At 46.5% G+C, this 15395-nt stretch overlaps 1 protein-coding gene across 5 annotated transcripts in view; it reads left to right on the top strand.

Annotated features, from left to right (window-relative positions):
• Positions 1 to 15395, top strand: part of palld (palladin, cytoskeletal associated protein) — a 55468-nt gene that overhangs the window by 30043 nt on the left and 10030 nt on the right. For 2 of the 5 annotated variants that reach the window (XM_030373437.1, XM_030373435.1), the window contains 3 exons: positions 11175 to 11909; positions 12880 to 13024; positions 13374 to 13475. In XM_030373437.1, the coding sequence (XP_030229297.1) occupies positions 11175 to 11909; positions 12880 to 13024; positions 13374 to 13475 (982 nt within the window). The remainder of the gene's footprint in view (positions 1 to 11174; positions 11910 to 12879; positions 13025 to 13373; positions 13476 to 15395) is intronic. The other 3 variants (XM_030373436.1, XM_030373439.1, XM_030373438.1) reach the window with 3 other exon arrangements.

Below are 15395 nucleotides of genomic sequence, written 5' to 3'. Positions count from 1 at the left end.
GAGAGATAAAAAGGGAAAGAAGGATGAGGAAGTAGAGAGGGCAATTGGGAAGGGGAGAGAGAAATAGAGAAGAGAAAGGGAGAGGGAGAATGGGAGGAAAAGAGAAGGAGTCAGGGACACCAGGGAGTATTAGTGGAGCGAGAGAGGAGAATTCCTCCTGGACAGCCAGTGGTAATGGGGGGCAGGCCTTTAAAGGAAATGGCAGCTCCGGGATTGGCTGAGGCAGCAGACAGGCTGACCACAGGATTGGCTGAGACAACAGTCTAACCACAGGATTGGTCCAGGGGCTCAAGTGACCTGCGAGGAATGGAGAGCGTTTCCAAATAAGGACGAGAGGGAGAAAGAGCTGACCTTGAGGGGGGAGGCAGAGAGAGCATGGGGCAGAGAGAAGAGGGAGGAGGTTTAAGGGAATGTCGTAGAGATGAGGGGAAAGAGAGAGAGGGCAAGAGAAGAGGGGGGGAGAGAAATAGAAGGATTGGAGGAGAGATGAGCAGAGAGAGAAAGAGAGCGGGATGTAGGGAGAGAGAGAGAGAGAGAGAGAGAGAGAGAGAGAGAGAGAGAGAGAGAGAGAGAGAGAGAGAGAGCGAGAGAGAGCGAGAGAGAGCGAGAGAGAGCAAGAGAGAGCAGGAGAGAGATGGAGAGAGATGGAGAGAGATGGAGAGAGATAGTGACAGATTGGGGAACAGGGGGGTGGGGGGGATGTGTTTGTAAGTTGACAGCATGGAAACTGAGTAGCCGTAGCCATAGCGATCAACTCATAGAAACCAGACTGTTAGCCTACCCCCGGGAACACTAATGTATCGCAACACAGAGCTACTCACACACATGGATATACGTACACATTACCATAAGTTCACCAGCCTAATCAAATTGTTTCCGGGTGAAGTCAATCATGCTGTGATTGGATCCCTGACCAGCCCTGTGTTTCTTTGTGTCTGTGGTGTTATTTTATGTTTAATATGTGCATGCTGTGGTGGAAGAGCCGTTTCGGGTCCGAATTTTGGATTGCATCTCATGCATGACATAATTATTTTTCATGCTGGATGACCCTTGACTCAGAACTGTATGAGAGCAGAGCGGGGGGGGAGGAGACAAGAAGGAGACGAGAGCAAGAATGGGAGGGGAGAAGTGGGGTGGAAGTAAATAGCAAATAAGTAAATAAGTTAATATAAAAAATAACAGACAAGAGAGGAGAAGTCAAGAGAAATGTCTACAGAAAAGAAAGGAAGAGAGAAGAAGAAAAAGAGTGTGGAACAGAATAGAGACGTGAGTAAGAGGGAGAAGAAAAGACAGATGAAGGGATAATAAAAGAGGATGAGAAGAGAGCGAGGACAAGATATATGAGCACAGACAGACAGAGATAGACAGAGATGACTCTCCTCTCCAGAGAGGAGAGTCATCCCCCTCCTCCCCCCTCCTCCCCCCTCCTCCCCCTCCTCCCCCCTCTACCACAACACAAAAACAGACCCCCCTTCCCCCCCGCTGATATCTGACTGGAGCTCAACCACTCAGCTGACTCATCTCCCCCCCCCCCCCGCCCCCACACACACACACACACACACACCGAGACGCCCCAAAAAAATAAGAGAAACATTAGAATCCAGAAATAGAACCAAATCATTTGTCTCTGTCGTCCTACAGAAACTAGGCAGGAAATATGGTATTGGGAAACGCACCTTACGGGTGACCTCATCTCTGAGATTATGAGATCACTGGTGGGGGGGGAGATGATTGAGGCAGTGGGGTGGGTATGTTCAACTCCCTGTCCCATACCTCCTCCCCTCACTGCCTCCCATAACCTCACCCATCTATTTTACCTGGTAATGAGTATTGAAGTTCAAGCAAGTCTCTATTATGTTCCCAAGTAGTACATAATAGCAACAGCCTCGTTAAAACAGACTCTGTTTGATCCCGTCTGTGATGATTTGTTTGATAAAATGTTTAATTGTTATTGGCTATTGAACTCGTTTTGTTAGGTCTCAGTGAAAATAATGTGAGGCGCTTTGGATTTGTGGATATGATTGTCAGTCCGCTGGGGAGCAGGAAATTATGTCGCCGCATAGGAAGTGATGAAATGTATGTATTACACTCAGGAAGTGTCACGAGGGCAACATCAATCGATCCAAGAATAATAGTAAGTTTTGGTGCTGGGAGTATAACTTTGAAAGTTGGGACTTTCCCTTGCACAGCTTGTGATTTAGATCCAAGGGTCCTGATACAAGCTTAACCCTCCAACGTATCCTGTTCTACTGAAATACAGCTTTGTTTGGTTTGGAAAAATTGAGTCAAAATGATTTGTTTCATCCAGCCTTCAGAACACAAAAGAAGTTGGATCATCGACTACAATTCTCTTTTTTCCTTCTCTTTTATCCTTCTCTTCGCTTCGTGTCACTCTGTCAGCTCCTCTGTCTGTAGATCACAGCATGTTGTTTTTTTTTACTGTGAAATGTGTGTTTAAGGGGGCCAGCTCTGGGCTCTTATTGTGAGGAGGAGGAGCTGAAACACACAAGAGCATGAGTCATGTGGGGCGGGAGGGGTTGTGGGGATTCTGGCTGCTCTATATATGCAGCTCCTACCTGCCAGAGCAGCACTCTCTCTCTCTCTCCAACAAAACCTACTGGAACTTAAAACAGAGCCACCCGTGCACCCTGCAAGGTAAACCTTTCAATTATTCCCTTTTACAAGCACATGAGTGAGATAAACTTTAGAAATAAAGCAACACTTTAGTTGTTCATTTTGTGGATATTTTAATAAAGTCAAGATTGATGTTCTTTTTCTCTGAAGGAAAGCCCCTGTTAAGGGCTGGATGAGAAATGGCTTTTTCATGGTTTTTAAATTAAAATAAACCACAGCCTTGGTTTAATGACCACCGTTTTTTGTGCAGACATAAAGGCTCTGATTTCAATTAGAGAGTACAGAAGGGGAAGACAAATGAGAGAGGGAAAGCCGGGACTTTTCTATGTTGGCTGGTGTGCCAAGTGAGGCGGTTAATGCAGAAGACATGTGTTTTCAGGGAGTAGATGTGGTCAGCTCCACGAAGTGAGGCTCCGCTACTAACCCACTCATTAGCCTGCACTCCGGGGAGCAGGCCGCTCAGGGGGAGGCTCACATAGTTCCAGAGTTACAGCAGGGCTACATAGTCCCAGAGTCACTGAGGAGTAACCTATGACAGCGTTACAGAGTTCAGTAGTGTTACATACTGTAGAGTTACATAGTTACCTTGGGGTTACAGAGTTACTTAGTGACTGCACAGTTTCGCAGTTACTTTAGAGTTACATAGTTAATGAACATTTAAATAGTGACACGGTTGCTGTAGAGTTACATATCGTGGATTTGCATAGTGACAGTCGAGTTACAGATCAACTGTAGTGCTGCATACGAACTCTAGAGTATTACTCCAGGGTTTCATATTGGGCAGTTACATAGCTACTTCACAGTAACATGTAATTGTGTGACTCTTGTGTGTCTGTGCTGCATTACACAGTTTTGTTGGGATCTAACACATTGTTGCGTCTCAGGGATATTTGAGTGTTACAGAGTTGGTCTATTTTGTGTCGGTGCTCCTGTATGTGTCGCTGTTGCAGCAGTGTGGTTAAGAGTGTCGTGAAAGTATGTGTCTTTCTTGCAGCAGTGGTGTTTTTACTCACAGGCTTATGTGTGTGTTGGCCACTGTGCTGCCACTGTGTGTGTGCGTGTCTAAGTCTGTGTCTGTGTCTTTGGGTGTGTTGTGTTTGTTTATAAAGGAAGGCTTATGTGACACAATAGAGACGGTTAGGTGAGATCCATTGTGTTCAGCTTTAAGTCCTTCTTTCAGAGGATTCTGTTTCCCTGCTCCCCTCCTCTTCTCTCCTCCCCTCTCCCCCATCCTCCTGCTCCCTGCTCCGTGACTTGGCTCCTGCTGTTAATCCTGTTTGATGGCCTTGTCTTCCCGGTCTGATCCCGAGAAGAAAAATATATCTAGCATTCCTGGAGGGGAGGGGCTCAACTCTCTCCTCACCTCCAAGATGAAATACCATGAGAGAGAGAGAGAGAGAGAGAGAGAGAGAGAGAGAGAGAGAGAGAGAGAGAGAGAGAGATAGAGAGAGAGAGAGAGAGAGAGAGAGAGAGAGAGAGAGAGAGAGAGAGAGAGAGAGAGAGAGGGAGGGGGAGGGGGAGAGAGAGAGAGAGAGAGAGGGAGAGGGAGAGGGAGAGGGAGGGAGAGGGAGAGAGGGAGAGAGGGAGAGAGGAAAGATTTGCTGAAGTTGGACTTGGACAAGCTCAGAGTCTACAGGAGGGGGTTGAGGGGGGATATTGTGTGTGTGTATGTGATTGGGGGGATACAATTAGAGCAGTATGTGAGGGAAAGGGGGGGGGGGGCAACACGGAGCTTGTATTCTCACTGACTGACAGGCTGGCTGTGTGTGTATATGGATGTGTATGGGCGCATGTGTGTGTGGTCTACCAAGGTATATCTATTTTTCATGTGCTTCTCTGTCTCTATATTCTGTGGTTGAGGCTCAGTTTAAATCAGATAATGGTTTTGGTGTGTATATATTTGAGATTCTGTGTTGTGTAATTTAGTTAATAGTACACCACTCTTGGGAGAATTAGAGCCTAGAAAGACAAGAAGACGCTATTATGCGTGTGTGTGCGTGTGTGTGTGTGTGTGTGTGTGTGTGTGTGTGTGTGTGTGTGTGTGTGTGTGTGTGTGTGTGTGTGTGTGTGTGTGTGTGTGTGTGTGTGTGTGTGTGTGTGTGTGTGTGATAGGTCGTATACTCAAGTCATCCTTCTGTTCCCAGTGACTCTGTGACTACTGTAGTCTAGACAAAGATGGCAGTTAGTCATCAAGTCGTCTGTCTGTCAGTAAGCCAGCCAGTCATCTAGCCAGTCAGTCAATTTGTCTGTCTGTCTTACAATCTGTCTGTCAACCAGACCTCACGGTATGTTCATTTCGTATTGTAGCAGATAGGGCATTGGTACATCGGAAATTCTACTCCAGTAGCAAACAGTTTGGTAGGCTACCTTCAACTTGTTTTATGTTAGGCTAACTAACTGTGTGTTGGGCCATTTTGCTGTATGTTAACCTTTCTCTCTGTTTGTTTGGCCACCCCACCATTTTTTTAAGGCTAGCTGGTGATGTGTTGGGCAAGCTTCTGGTATGTTAGACTAGCTCGCTGGGCTGTCTCACACATGCTAGCGATGCTAACACCTTGCACAGCACAGGCACAAAGCCAACGCCACACAGGTGTGTGTGTGTGTGTGTGTGTGTGTGTGTGTGTGTGTGTGTGTGTGTGTGTGTGTGTGTGTGTGTGTGTGTGTGTGTGTGTGTGTGTGTGTGTGTGTGTGTGTGTGTGTGTGTGTGTGCACGCACGTGTTGTAAAAAGATACACACCTTACACCTGTGTGTGACTGGCTGGTGTGTTTGCAGCCCGAAGGGCCTGCTCCAGAGCCAGACCTGCAGGGGTAAATAACCCCACTGTAGCGTAGGTCATCCGGTCTACTCGCACACACACACACACACACACACACACACACACACACACACACACACACACACACACACACACACACACACACACACACACACACACACACACACACACACACACACACACACTTGCACAGGCTGTGATTGTGTTGGTGTTGCTGGGTTTCTACCCAATCAGCCCCACATTTGCAAGGTCAGCCTTTTCATTGTATGAACAGAATGATACACTGAGGGGCAAACACGTGTGTGCTTCCCCAGAGCAGCATGCACCAAAGTTTGTCTCTCTTCAGTTGCTCCTATAGGCTCATGTTGAGCCTTTTTGTATTATTAGTTGTAACTTTTTATGCGTTTTTCATATTTTGTCTAGTACAGATGTCATATTAAAGATTTAAGTTTCTTTCTAGGGCAAATTCCGAAGTCCATTCCGGCAAGGAAAAGGTGTCGCTTGGATAGCTATTTAGTAATAATAATGATTGCATAAATGGTTAACAAGTAACTTCGGAGCAGCTGCAACAGAAACACCCTTGGGATGGAACATTTGGTTTGTGCTGGTGACAAGAACACACAAAAAATATGTTCTTCCAAATCCCAGAAGATCTTGTTCCTTGTTGTTTAGAGAAGGAAGATCATTACGGCTTGTTTACACTCAATGACTTCCTGTCCTCATTCAACTACTTCCTGTTTTCATCTTCCAACAAAACCCAGGAAAAAGAGGTTGGGTCTCAAGTCTTGACTTTAGTGCTCAGTTCCAGTTGGCACCTGCAATTCTGGGAAACCAAACTTGAGATGATATTTCTATTAGTTATTTATTGACCCTTGTACCCTGGGAACTACAATCTCTTGTCTGAACAATACATATGTCTGGCCAGATCAAAGTCTATCAACGTAAAATGGGTTGAATTGCGTATGGCAACTGGGGAACTTGATGTGCTGATTTAGCATTATTGATGCATCCGGGTCAAAAAAAGAATCCAAATATTTATATTATCATCAATGTGAGAGATTAAGATAGACAGACAGACAGACAGACAGACAGACAGACAGACAGACAGACAGACAGACAGACAGACAGACAGACAGACAGACAGACAGACAGACAGACAGAGATCTATCTATCTATAGATAGATAGATAGATAGATAGATAGATAGATAGATAGATAGACGGCAAGGGAGAGAATACGAAAGAGAGATAGAGAGAGTATCAGAGAGTGAGACATTTCAGTAATGTTCCATGATGTTTCTGTACCGAGGGATAGAGAGCAATGGAAAAAAGAGAGAGCGAGAGAAAGAGAGAGAGAGATTTATACAGAGCTAAAGAAGGATATGTCTGTTATATCAGTCAGTATATCTGGAACCTCAAGGGAACTCCAGTGTTTTTTTCCTGGTAAACCCAGAGTTCTGTTGGTCAGTTGGCTCAAAACAATCCAGCCAAACACAGGGCCGTCGTCAGGCCAACAGGAGAGCAGTTGATTGTCCCAGGGGTGGGTGTCAGTTTGGGGGGGGGGGGGGGGGGGGGGGGGAGTTATGTGAAGACATTTCGAGTTTCCCAGTTGAATCTCCTCCTTGTGTTATTATTGTGAAATGTCATGATGATGTCTGCGTCAACTGGACAGATGGTTCCTATGATACGTATTGCCTCCCCCCCTGGATTCCTCTTCCTTAACCACGAAAAAACCTTTGCCTAAAAACATTAACATGTCCTCTCTACACTCAACAGTTTTAAGAACATATATCTAAACAGATAACTAAACCTTGTCTTCTTTAATCTAAAATTTAACCAATATATAAAAATATATGCCAATATAGGTGTGAATATCGCACCTAAACCTGACCTAGACTTAACCTAATACCTAAAAATATCCATATTTTAGAGTATAAGAGTTAATAGAGTTCATCTATAGCGTAGCATCTCGCATGACACAGACAGTTGGCCAGTTAATGTATTGCGTAGCGTCTCGCAATGACACCGACAGTTAGCCCCCCTGTATGTGTCATCGCGGAGACGCCACGCTATAGGTCCACTGACACGTCTACACCATTCTGAGATGAGATGCAGAGCGTTTCTCGGGGGCCGTTAGAGCAGAATGTGTTGACCTTTGTAATCCCCAACCCAGCAGATCCACTGCCCACGTAAACACAGCTCGTTCCTCGGACTGAAGGACATTAAGGTATTGTCTAACTGCGTGGAAGGGTTTTCTGTATCTGGGTTGAATGTCACTCAAAGGTCAATGAGCGAGTCGCGAATTTCAAATCTTATACTGTTCTTGTACTGTACATCACAGCCTGCTGCTGAAACGATTGAGAGAGAGAGAGAGAGAGAGAGAGAGAGAGAGAGAGAGAGAGAGAGAGAGAGAGAGAGAGAGAGAGAGAGAGAGAGAGAGAGAGAGAGAGAGAGAGAGGGAGGGAGGGAAAAAAAGAGAGAGAGAGAGAGAGAGAGATGGGAGAAAAGAAAAAGTGAGAGAAAGATAAAGAGAGCACCAATGAAGAGACAGAGAGAAAGAGGGGGATAGAGAAAGGGAGTGAGCTGAGAGAGACAGAGAGAGAGAGAGAGAGAGAGAGAGAGAGAGAGAGAGAGAGAGAGAGAGAGAGAGAGAGAGAGAGAGAGAGAGAGAGAGAAGGGAAAAGAGAAAGGGAGATGGGTTTCTCTGTTGATGGAGGTAGCAATGAATGAAGGTGTTTGTTTAGAAGGTCTCTAGCTGTTTTATATAGAGAGCAGAGAAACTCCTTTTAAGGCAATGAGTGATGTCAGCTACAATCCCCCCCCCCCCCACACACACACACACACACACGCACCGCCTCCCTCCCCCTTCCCCTCAACCGACATACTCCAGAACATTCCAGAAAGACATCGTTAAAATGTTGGACATCTTTTCAGACAAATTCGACCAGCTTTTATGTGGCAGGGTTTTTTGTGAGCTCAGGACAGGGGTCCTCGTAGTAAGGTATGGAGGGGGGGGGGGGGGGGCACTAGCCCAGTGGGCAAAGTATTTTCCTGGGGCCCTGGTTCAGAGGAAATTAAGAGCGTTTTTCTCCTCTGCTGGCGCTCAGACCACGGCCAAAAAAGGAATGAGCGGGCTGCCTGCCGTGGTGCTGCCAAAACATAAAGCGAACAGTCATCTGGTCCGCGGCGGCAGGGAGGAAACCATGGAAATAAAACAAGTAGAGTCGGAATTAGAGGGAACCAGCTGGAGCGGAGTTCATGTTCTCCTTCGCCTACGGATGAGTTTAATTCGAGCTCAGTTGGCCTCTTTATGGATGACTTTCATTAGAGCTAATGTCTCTCCTAACGGATGCGTTCAGTAATGGACAGAGGAGGCCTAATGAGAGATAATTGGAGTTTAAACAGTTGTTTCTCTGGGCTTGGGCAGTCTACAATAACTCACAATCACTGTGTGTGTGTGTGTGTGTGTGTGTGTGTGTGTGTGTGTGTGTGTGTGTGTGTGTGTGTGTGTGTGTGTGTGTGTGTGTGTGTGTGTGTGTGTGTGTGTGTGTGTGTGTTATAAAACAGTGTATGTGTGTGCACGCGTGTGTGTGTCAGGGTGAGGAACGTAGAACAAGTTGATTATTAAACATCTGGAAGATATTTGGAGGTGAACTCGGAGCTGGAGGAATGTCACATTCTTGCGAGATGTATGGTTTACTGACTCCGTCTGAGATCAGCACCGCGTATGTACCTCAGACATGCCATCACACACACTCTCTACCATAACAGACACACAGGCTACCATGATTACACACACACACATGGACATATGCACTACCATGGTCGCACACATGCACACACTCACCCACACTATCATGATCACACACACACACACACACACACACACACACACACACACACACACACACACACACACACACACACACACACACACACACACACAAATACACACACACACACACACATACACACTGACATGGAAATATGAATCTAATTTTACTATAATATACAGTTAAATACAAATTATATAAACCTTGTTTATATAATTACTAGTCATTGAAAAGGAATTTGTTTGCATTCTTCTTGGATTTGCATTTTGCATTGCCACTCTAGCAAAGTTTGCCAACTTACGCCATGAACATCTACTGACTTCTTTGTTGTGCAGATTTCTTTCCTTTACTTGCTGACGTGTCCACTCAACCCGTAGTGTATAGCAAATGAACTTGGTCCAAGGCTGACTTCAGCCATGGCCAATCCTACACCCTCCACGATGGTCAGTCCCCCTCACCTTTGTTTCCTTTGTTGTTACTGCCCACGATGGGAATGTTTCCAGATAACAATCATGTACACTCGCAGTCTCATGGAATATATTTTTGGTAAATTGCTGCATGTATCTTCCCATGATGCTCAAAAATTAAATCAAATATGTTGCTTTCAAGAACTTTTCTTAAAAAAAAGTAGTGATTCCTCACCACACACATATAGTATATATACTATAAAACAACCATCATGTGCTATGTCTGTCAGCCCGGTGTTGACATCTCATCTGTTGCTCATGTTCTATTGGTCAGCCTGGCGTAGGCATCTCATCTGTTGCTTATGTTCTATTGGTCAGCCTGGCGTATGCATCTCATCTGTTGCTCATGTTCTATTGGTCAGCCTGGCGTAGGCATCTCATCTGTTGCTCATGTTCTATTTGTCAGCCTGGCGTTGGCATCTCATCTGTTGCTCATGTTCTATCGGGCAGCCTGGCGTTGACATCTCATTGACAGGCTGGTGTTTGGACAAAGCTGATAACCTATCTGCCCTTGCTCTTACTGCAGGTGTTTCCCTTCTAGAACACACACACACACACACAAACACACACACACACACACACACACACACACACACACACACACACACACACACACACACACACACACACACACACACACACACACATGCACACACACAAACTTAAAAATATTTTGCACCAGGGGTTCCACATGCTGTCTGACTGTGCAGTTTGAGCAATGAGGAAATGATACTACTCATTTGTGTTTCTGTCAGATTAGGCTCTGAGACCAACTGTGGCCATTTTGGGCCTGGAGCTGGTCGATTACAGGTCCTCCTGTTTCTCAGACAGCTGCAGGAAGGAAACCAGACGCTTTGGGTCCGACTCAACACTGCAGTCTGCTCTCACTTTTTACAAGACGTTGTAACATTGAGACTCAGTTATCTCTGTCCTGCAGCAGCTGAGAGGATGTTGATTGTTGAGTGAGCTTGGCGTTGATTGGAGGTTGAGTGTTGGCAGGGTTTTGGAGCTGTGTGTTGATTGGATGTTGAGTGTTGGCAGAGTATCCCAGTCACCTTTCGGAAGAAACTGATTGCAACGTTTAGCCTAAACTTGATTCTCGTAGGGATCAATTAGGAACAAAACGTGTTGAATGAGATGACCATCGTCCGAAGTGGTAAATGTGGAACCTAGCCTTTTGAAAACCAGCAACAATTCCATCTGTACAGACATGCAAACATGCACGTTGGTTTTCCACGCGTGTTTCCACATGTTTTCCATATCATCGTATATCGGGGGACAATGTCAAACCCCACCACCCCACTGAGAAAATATCGGATAGAACCTCTCGCAACAGCAAGATATGCATATTTAACCAGTGAAATATCTTGGTAATCTATTTTCGAGGTTTGGTGCTTGGATGAGTGATGTTGGCAGGCATTTTCTGATGATGAGCTATCACTAATCCTGAGTGTCTTCTTTCCAGGAACGCTTCCCAGCTCAAACAGCTGCAAGAGCAGATCCTCCTGGAACAGCAGGAAGCAGACAATTGGCAGCAGCAACAGGAAGTCCCGCCTCCGGCGCAGCAGCAGCATCCACCACAGGAAGCACCTCCTCCACCTGCGCCGCCGTCCCCGCCGCTGCCCCCTCCTCCGTCCAACCAGGAGTTAGAGACCAGCGCTACCATGCAGACCAGCACCTTCAACTACGCCCGGCCAAAGCAGTTCATCGCCGCCCAGGTCCCCGGGGCCGGCGGGCCCCTGGGCACCAGTGGGCCCCTCGGGGGGGGCTACGTCACCCAGTCCTCGAGCTCCTCCACCTCCAGCGTCTCCTCCCCCATGTCTCCCCTCCCCTCCAACAAGCCATTCAGCAGAGTCACCCTGCCTCCCTTCACCAAGACCTCCAGCCTGGACTCCCCCGTCTCCCCCTCCTTCCCCCCGCCCCCTCCTCCCTTCTTCAGCTCCGCCAGTGGCTTGTCCTCCCCCTCGAGCTCCGCCAACGACTTCCCCCCTCCCCCACCTCCCCCTCCTCCCCCCTGCCTGCCCTCCCCTCCCACCTCCTCGCCGGCCCGCTCCAACACCTCCTCTCCTTTCAGCTCCGTGCCCCCCTCCCCGGCCTCCAGCTACCTGTCCTCCATGCTTCCCTCCAGCCCCTCCAGTCCCCGGACCCCGTCCAGCCCGGTGGTCAACGCCATGGGGCTGCCCAGGGGCAACAGCACTGTGTAGGTCCTCGCACCTCCCCACACAGCATGACCTGAGCCCACGTCATTACCTCATCGCTTCCACTTTATCTTATCTTCTAATTCTAATCCTCTAGTTCCAATACCGGGCTCCTGTTTTGTGTGAGTGTGAGTGTGAGTGTGTGTGTGTGTGTGCGTGCGTGTGTGTGTGTGTTTGAGAGTGTGTGTGTGTGTGTGTGTGTGTGTGTGAGAGTGTGTGTGTGCATGTGCGGGACGGCGTGTGTTTGTGTTATGTAATGAGACTAATGTGGCGCAGGGGGTCTGCTCCAACAAACAAATGAATGTTTACATTTTTATGCAACGCGTTTACAAGAAAAAAAAAAAACAGACTAGGTCTTGTACACACACACACACACACACACACACACACACACACACAGCAAGTCAAGGTGCAAGATTTTTAGCCCTAATATGGAAAGAAAATATTAAACGTGTTATGACTATGGAATGAAAGGTGTTCTTGCTCGTACAATGTCAGAGCTGTCAACTTTATGACCTGTAAACTGTTTCCGAACGGCACACCATTTGCTGTTTATTTGAGTGTTTTGGACGTCAGCCAAGTTGAATTCCTTTTAGAAAAACAAATATGATGTTCTCTGGTGTTTGCAAACAAATGTTCTCACGAGAAGGATGCAATTACCAAAAATGCTTTTCCTGTGACGGTAAATGTTGAGAAAAGACTAAAAGATAATTTCAACCTCCCTTAAGATTCCTTCTCTATTCAATTAAATTCAATTAAACTCAAATAAAACTCTCTCTCTCTCTCTCTCTCTCTCTCTCTCTCTCTCTCTCTCTCTCTCTCTCTCTCTCTCTCTCTCTCTCCACTGTGTGCCTTAGTCAAATTAGTAAATTATCTTTCACTCAATTGACAAACATGAGAACAGGAAGTGAAAGTGCCACAGGAAGGGTGTGTGCATGTATATGTGTGATGATGGGCTTGGTTGTGCTCCAGCAGGGCGTTGCCAAGGAAACCCTCCCTGAACAGGACCCCGCGGGCGACCTCGGACTCGGACATCCAGGGCTCCAAAGACGCCGTGATCCAGGACCTGGAGAGGAAGCTGCGCTTCAAGGAGGAACGCCTCAGCAATGGCCAACAGGTGGGGTTGTGTGTGTGTGTGTGTGTGTGTGTGTGTGTTTGGCACTGTGCGACACATGTTCGTGCACTGGTGTACATTAGTGCAGCTGTATGACTTTTGGGGATTTTAATAAATGTGAATGGGTTAATAATAAAAAAAGATTAACATTGATTAACAAACATAGTGCTGTACGATATTAATCACAAACACACACACACACACACAAACACATACACACACACACACACACACACACACTATGAAATTCGGTGAAAGCTAAAACGCATTTTGATTGACTCACTCGTTAAACTTAGTTAAAGTTGAAGCTGCAAGTGTGTGTTGTGACTGACCCACTAAACGCTGCTTCTAGAGGTTAACCTATGAGGAGAAGATGGCACGTCGCCTGCTGGGGGCCGACAACGCTGCCAGTGTCTTAAACACGCAAGAAACAGAGGAGGAGACCCCAACGCAGGTAACACCCACAAACGCATAAACAAACACACACACACACACACACTCACACACACACACACACACACACACACACACACACACACACACACACACACACACACACACACACACACACACACACACACACACAATACACAATACACACATAAACATACGCACGTGAACAATACTCACATAAATAGACACAAACATACATACAAAACACACCCACATAAACACAAACTCATCTACAAACGCAAGTAACTCGACTTATTATCCAGGCATGTTAAAGACTGAGCAGCATGTATCATGTTTGACTTCTAATGCCTTGCCGATGGATTTATTGTCAGCTTTTATCTATAAACCTTGACACACCCCAACCGCAGCCCCCTTCAATCTTCACCGCCACACACAGAAAACCCTTTTCAAGAGCATGTTTTGTGTTCTTGTACACAACATGTGTACCACAAGAAACGTTTGTGTTAGAAACCGCTCTTTGAACACACTAGTTTACAGCCAAACCACTGCTCATTAAAATACTGTTCCAGTTATTTGTTTTGGACTAACAAATCTCCTGATAGAATGAGGTTCTTAGTAGCAGCAGCTTCTACAAAGAGTCACTCTCTTATCTCATATGCTCAATTATATTTCACTCTCTCTCTGCCTCTCTATATCCTTATCCCTCTCGAAATCTATCTCTTCTCTACTCTGATATGGAGGTAGGTAACAAAGTTTCTAAGCCTCTGACGCAAAAGGTTCATAAAAACTCCTACCTCCCACCTTTAAAAAGGTGTGTGTATGTTTGTGTGTATGTGTTTGTGTATGTTTTTGCGTGTGAGTGTGTGTGTGTAGGCCTGTGTGTGGACGTTACACTGAAGTATTAGACCTGTTCCCAATGCTTCTAGTATGAGAATGACCTGATAAGGTATTTGATAAGGGTGTCATAATGGCGCTTGTTGCTACGGTTACATAACTGTTTGTTTAATCTGCTCGGGGGGTGAATAGGCGGTAGCGCCACTTGGTTGAACCGGTGTCAAGAGTGTGTTGACCTAGGAATGATAAAGTATCTCTCAGAACCTTGAACCCGTATGATTGATTGAACTTGTTTAAAAGCACCCTTTAAAGACCTGTTGCGCAAAATGAAAACACTTTTAACATATGATTGACAGCCTCCGCAACATCGAGGCTTACATTTTATGTGTCGTTCTGAGGACATTTTATTTAGCCGTCTCCGGGCGGAATAGGACCCCAGGAAGACTAGCTGCCGCCGCGGCGTCAGCTAATGGGGATCCATTCAATAAACAATAGTTTGCCAATGCCTTGCTAAAATAAATAACTGTTACATATCTATAAAATGAATCCTTTCTAAAAAATACCCTCTGCTCCCAGAAATAGATGAGAGATAGATGGCTAGATGATGATGTCACAGGGGACTCGGTGCTGGTGGGATGGCTGACAGGGGCTGTTTCTGCAGCTGGGCGGCAGGCCTGTCATTATGGGCTGGGTGTGTCATCGGAGCCCCGCGCCGGGGCAGATGTTCCCCCACTGGAGCTACAGAGGATGACAGATTTGCCCTGGAGGGGGGAGAGGGAGGAGAGAAGGAATAAGGAGGAGGAAGGAGAAAGGAGTAAGGCAACATTCTGGCTCAGGATGAAGACAACTTGATGGCTGGGTGGAAATTTTTGGGCAGAGCCGGTCGGGGTGTTTTATGTCTCGTGGTGAATAATGGCATACGGGATCACTGGCGTCCCGGAATTGTGCAAGGGGCCAATCGGCGGGTTAGGACATGTGGTCCCTCCCATCATTACCAGGCCTATAGCTTTGATATAGTTCCAAAGGTTTCATGCCGGAAGGATGCACCTTTCGTGTCTATTATACACGCTATCGGCATGTTTGTGTTGGATGTCTGTCGACCCGAACCCGGATTGCGTGTTCGGAA

Source organism: Gadus morhua, chromosome 12 (genome assembly GCF_902167405.1).
Source record: "Gadus morhua chromosome 12, gadMor3.0, whole genome shotgun sequence".
NCBI lineage: Eukaryota > Metazoa > Chordata > Actinopteri > Gadiformes > Gadidae > Gadus > Gadus morhua.
Note: the sequence above shows the minus strand (reverse complement) of the source record. Positions and strands in the feature narration are given on the sequence as shown.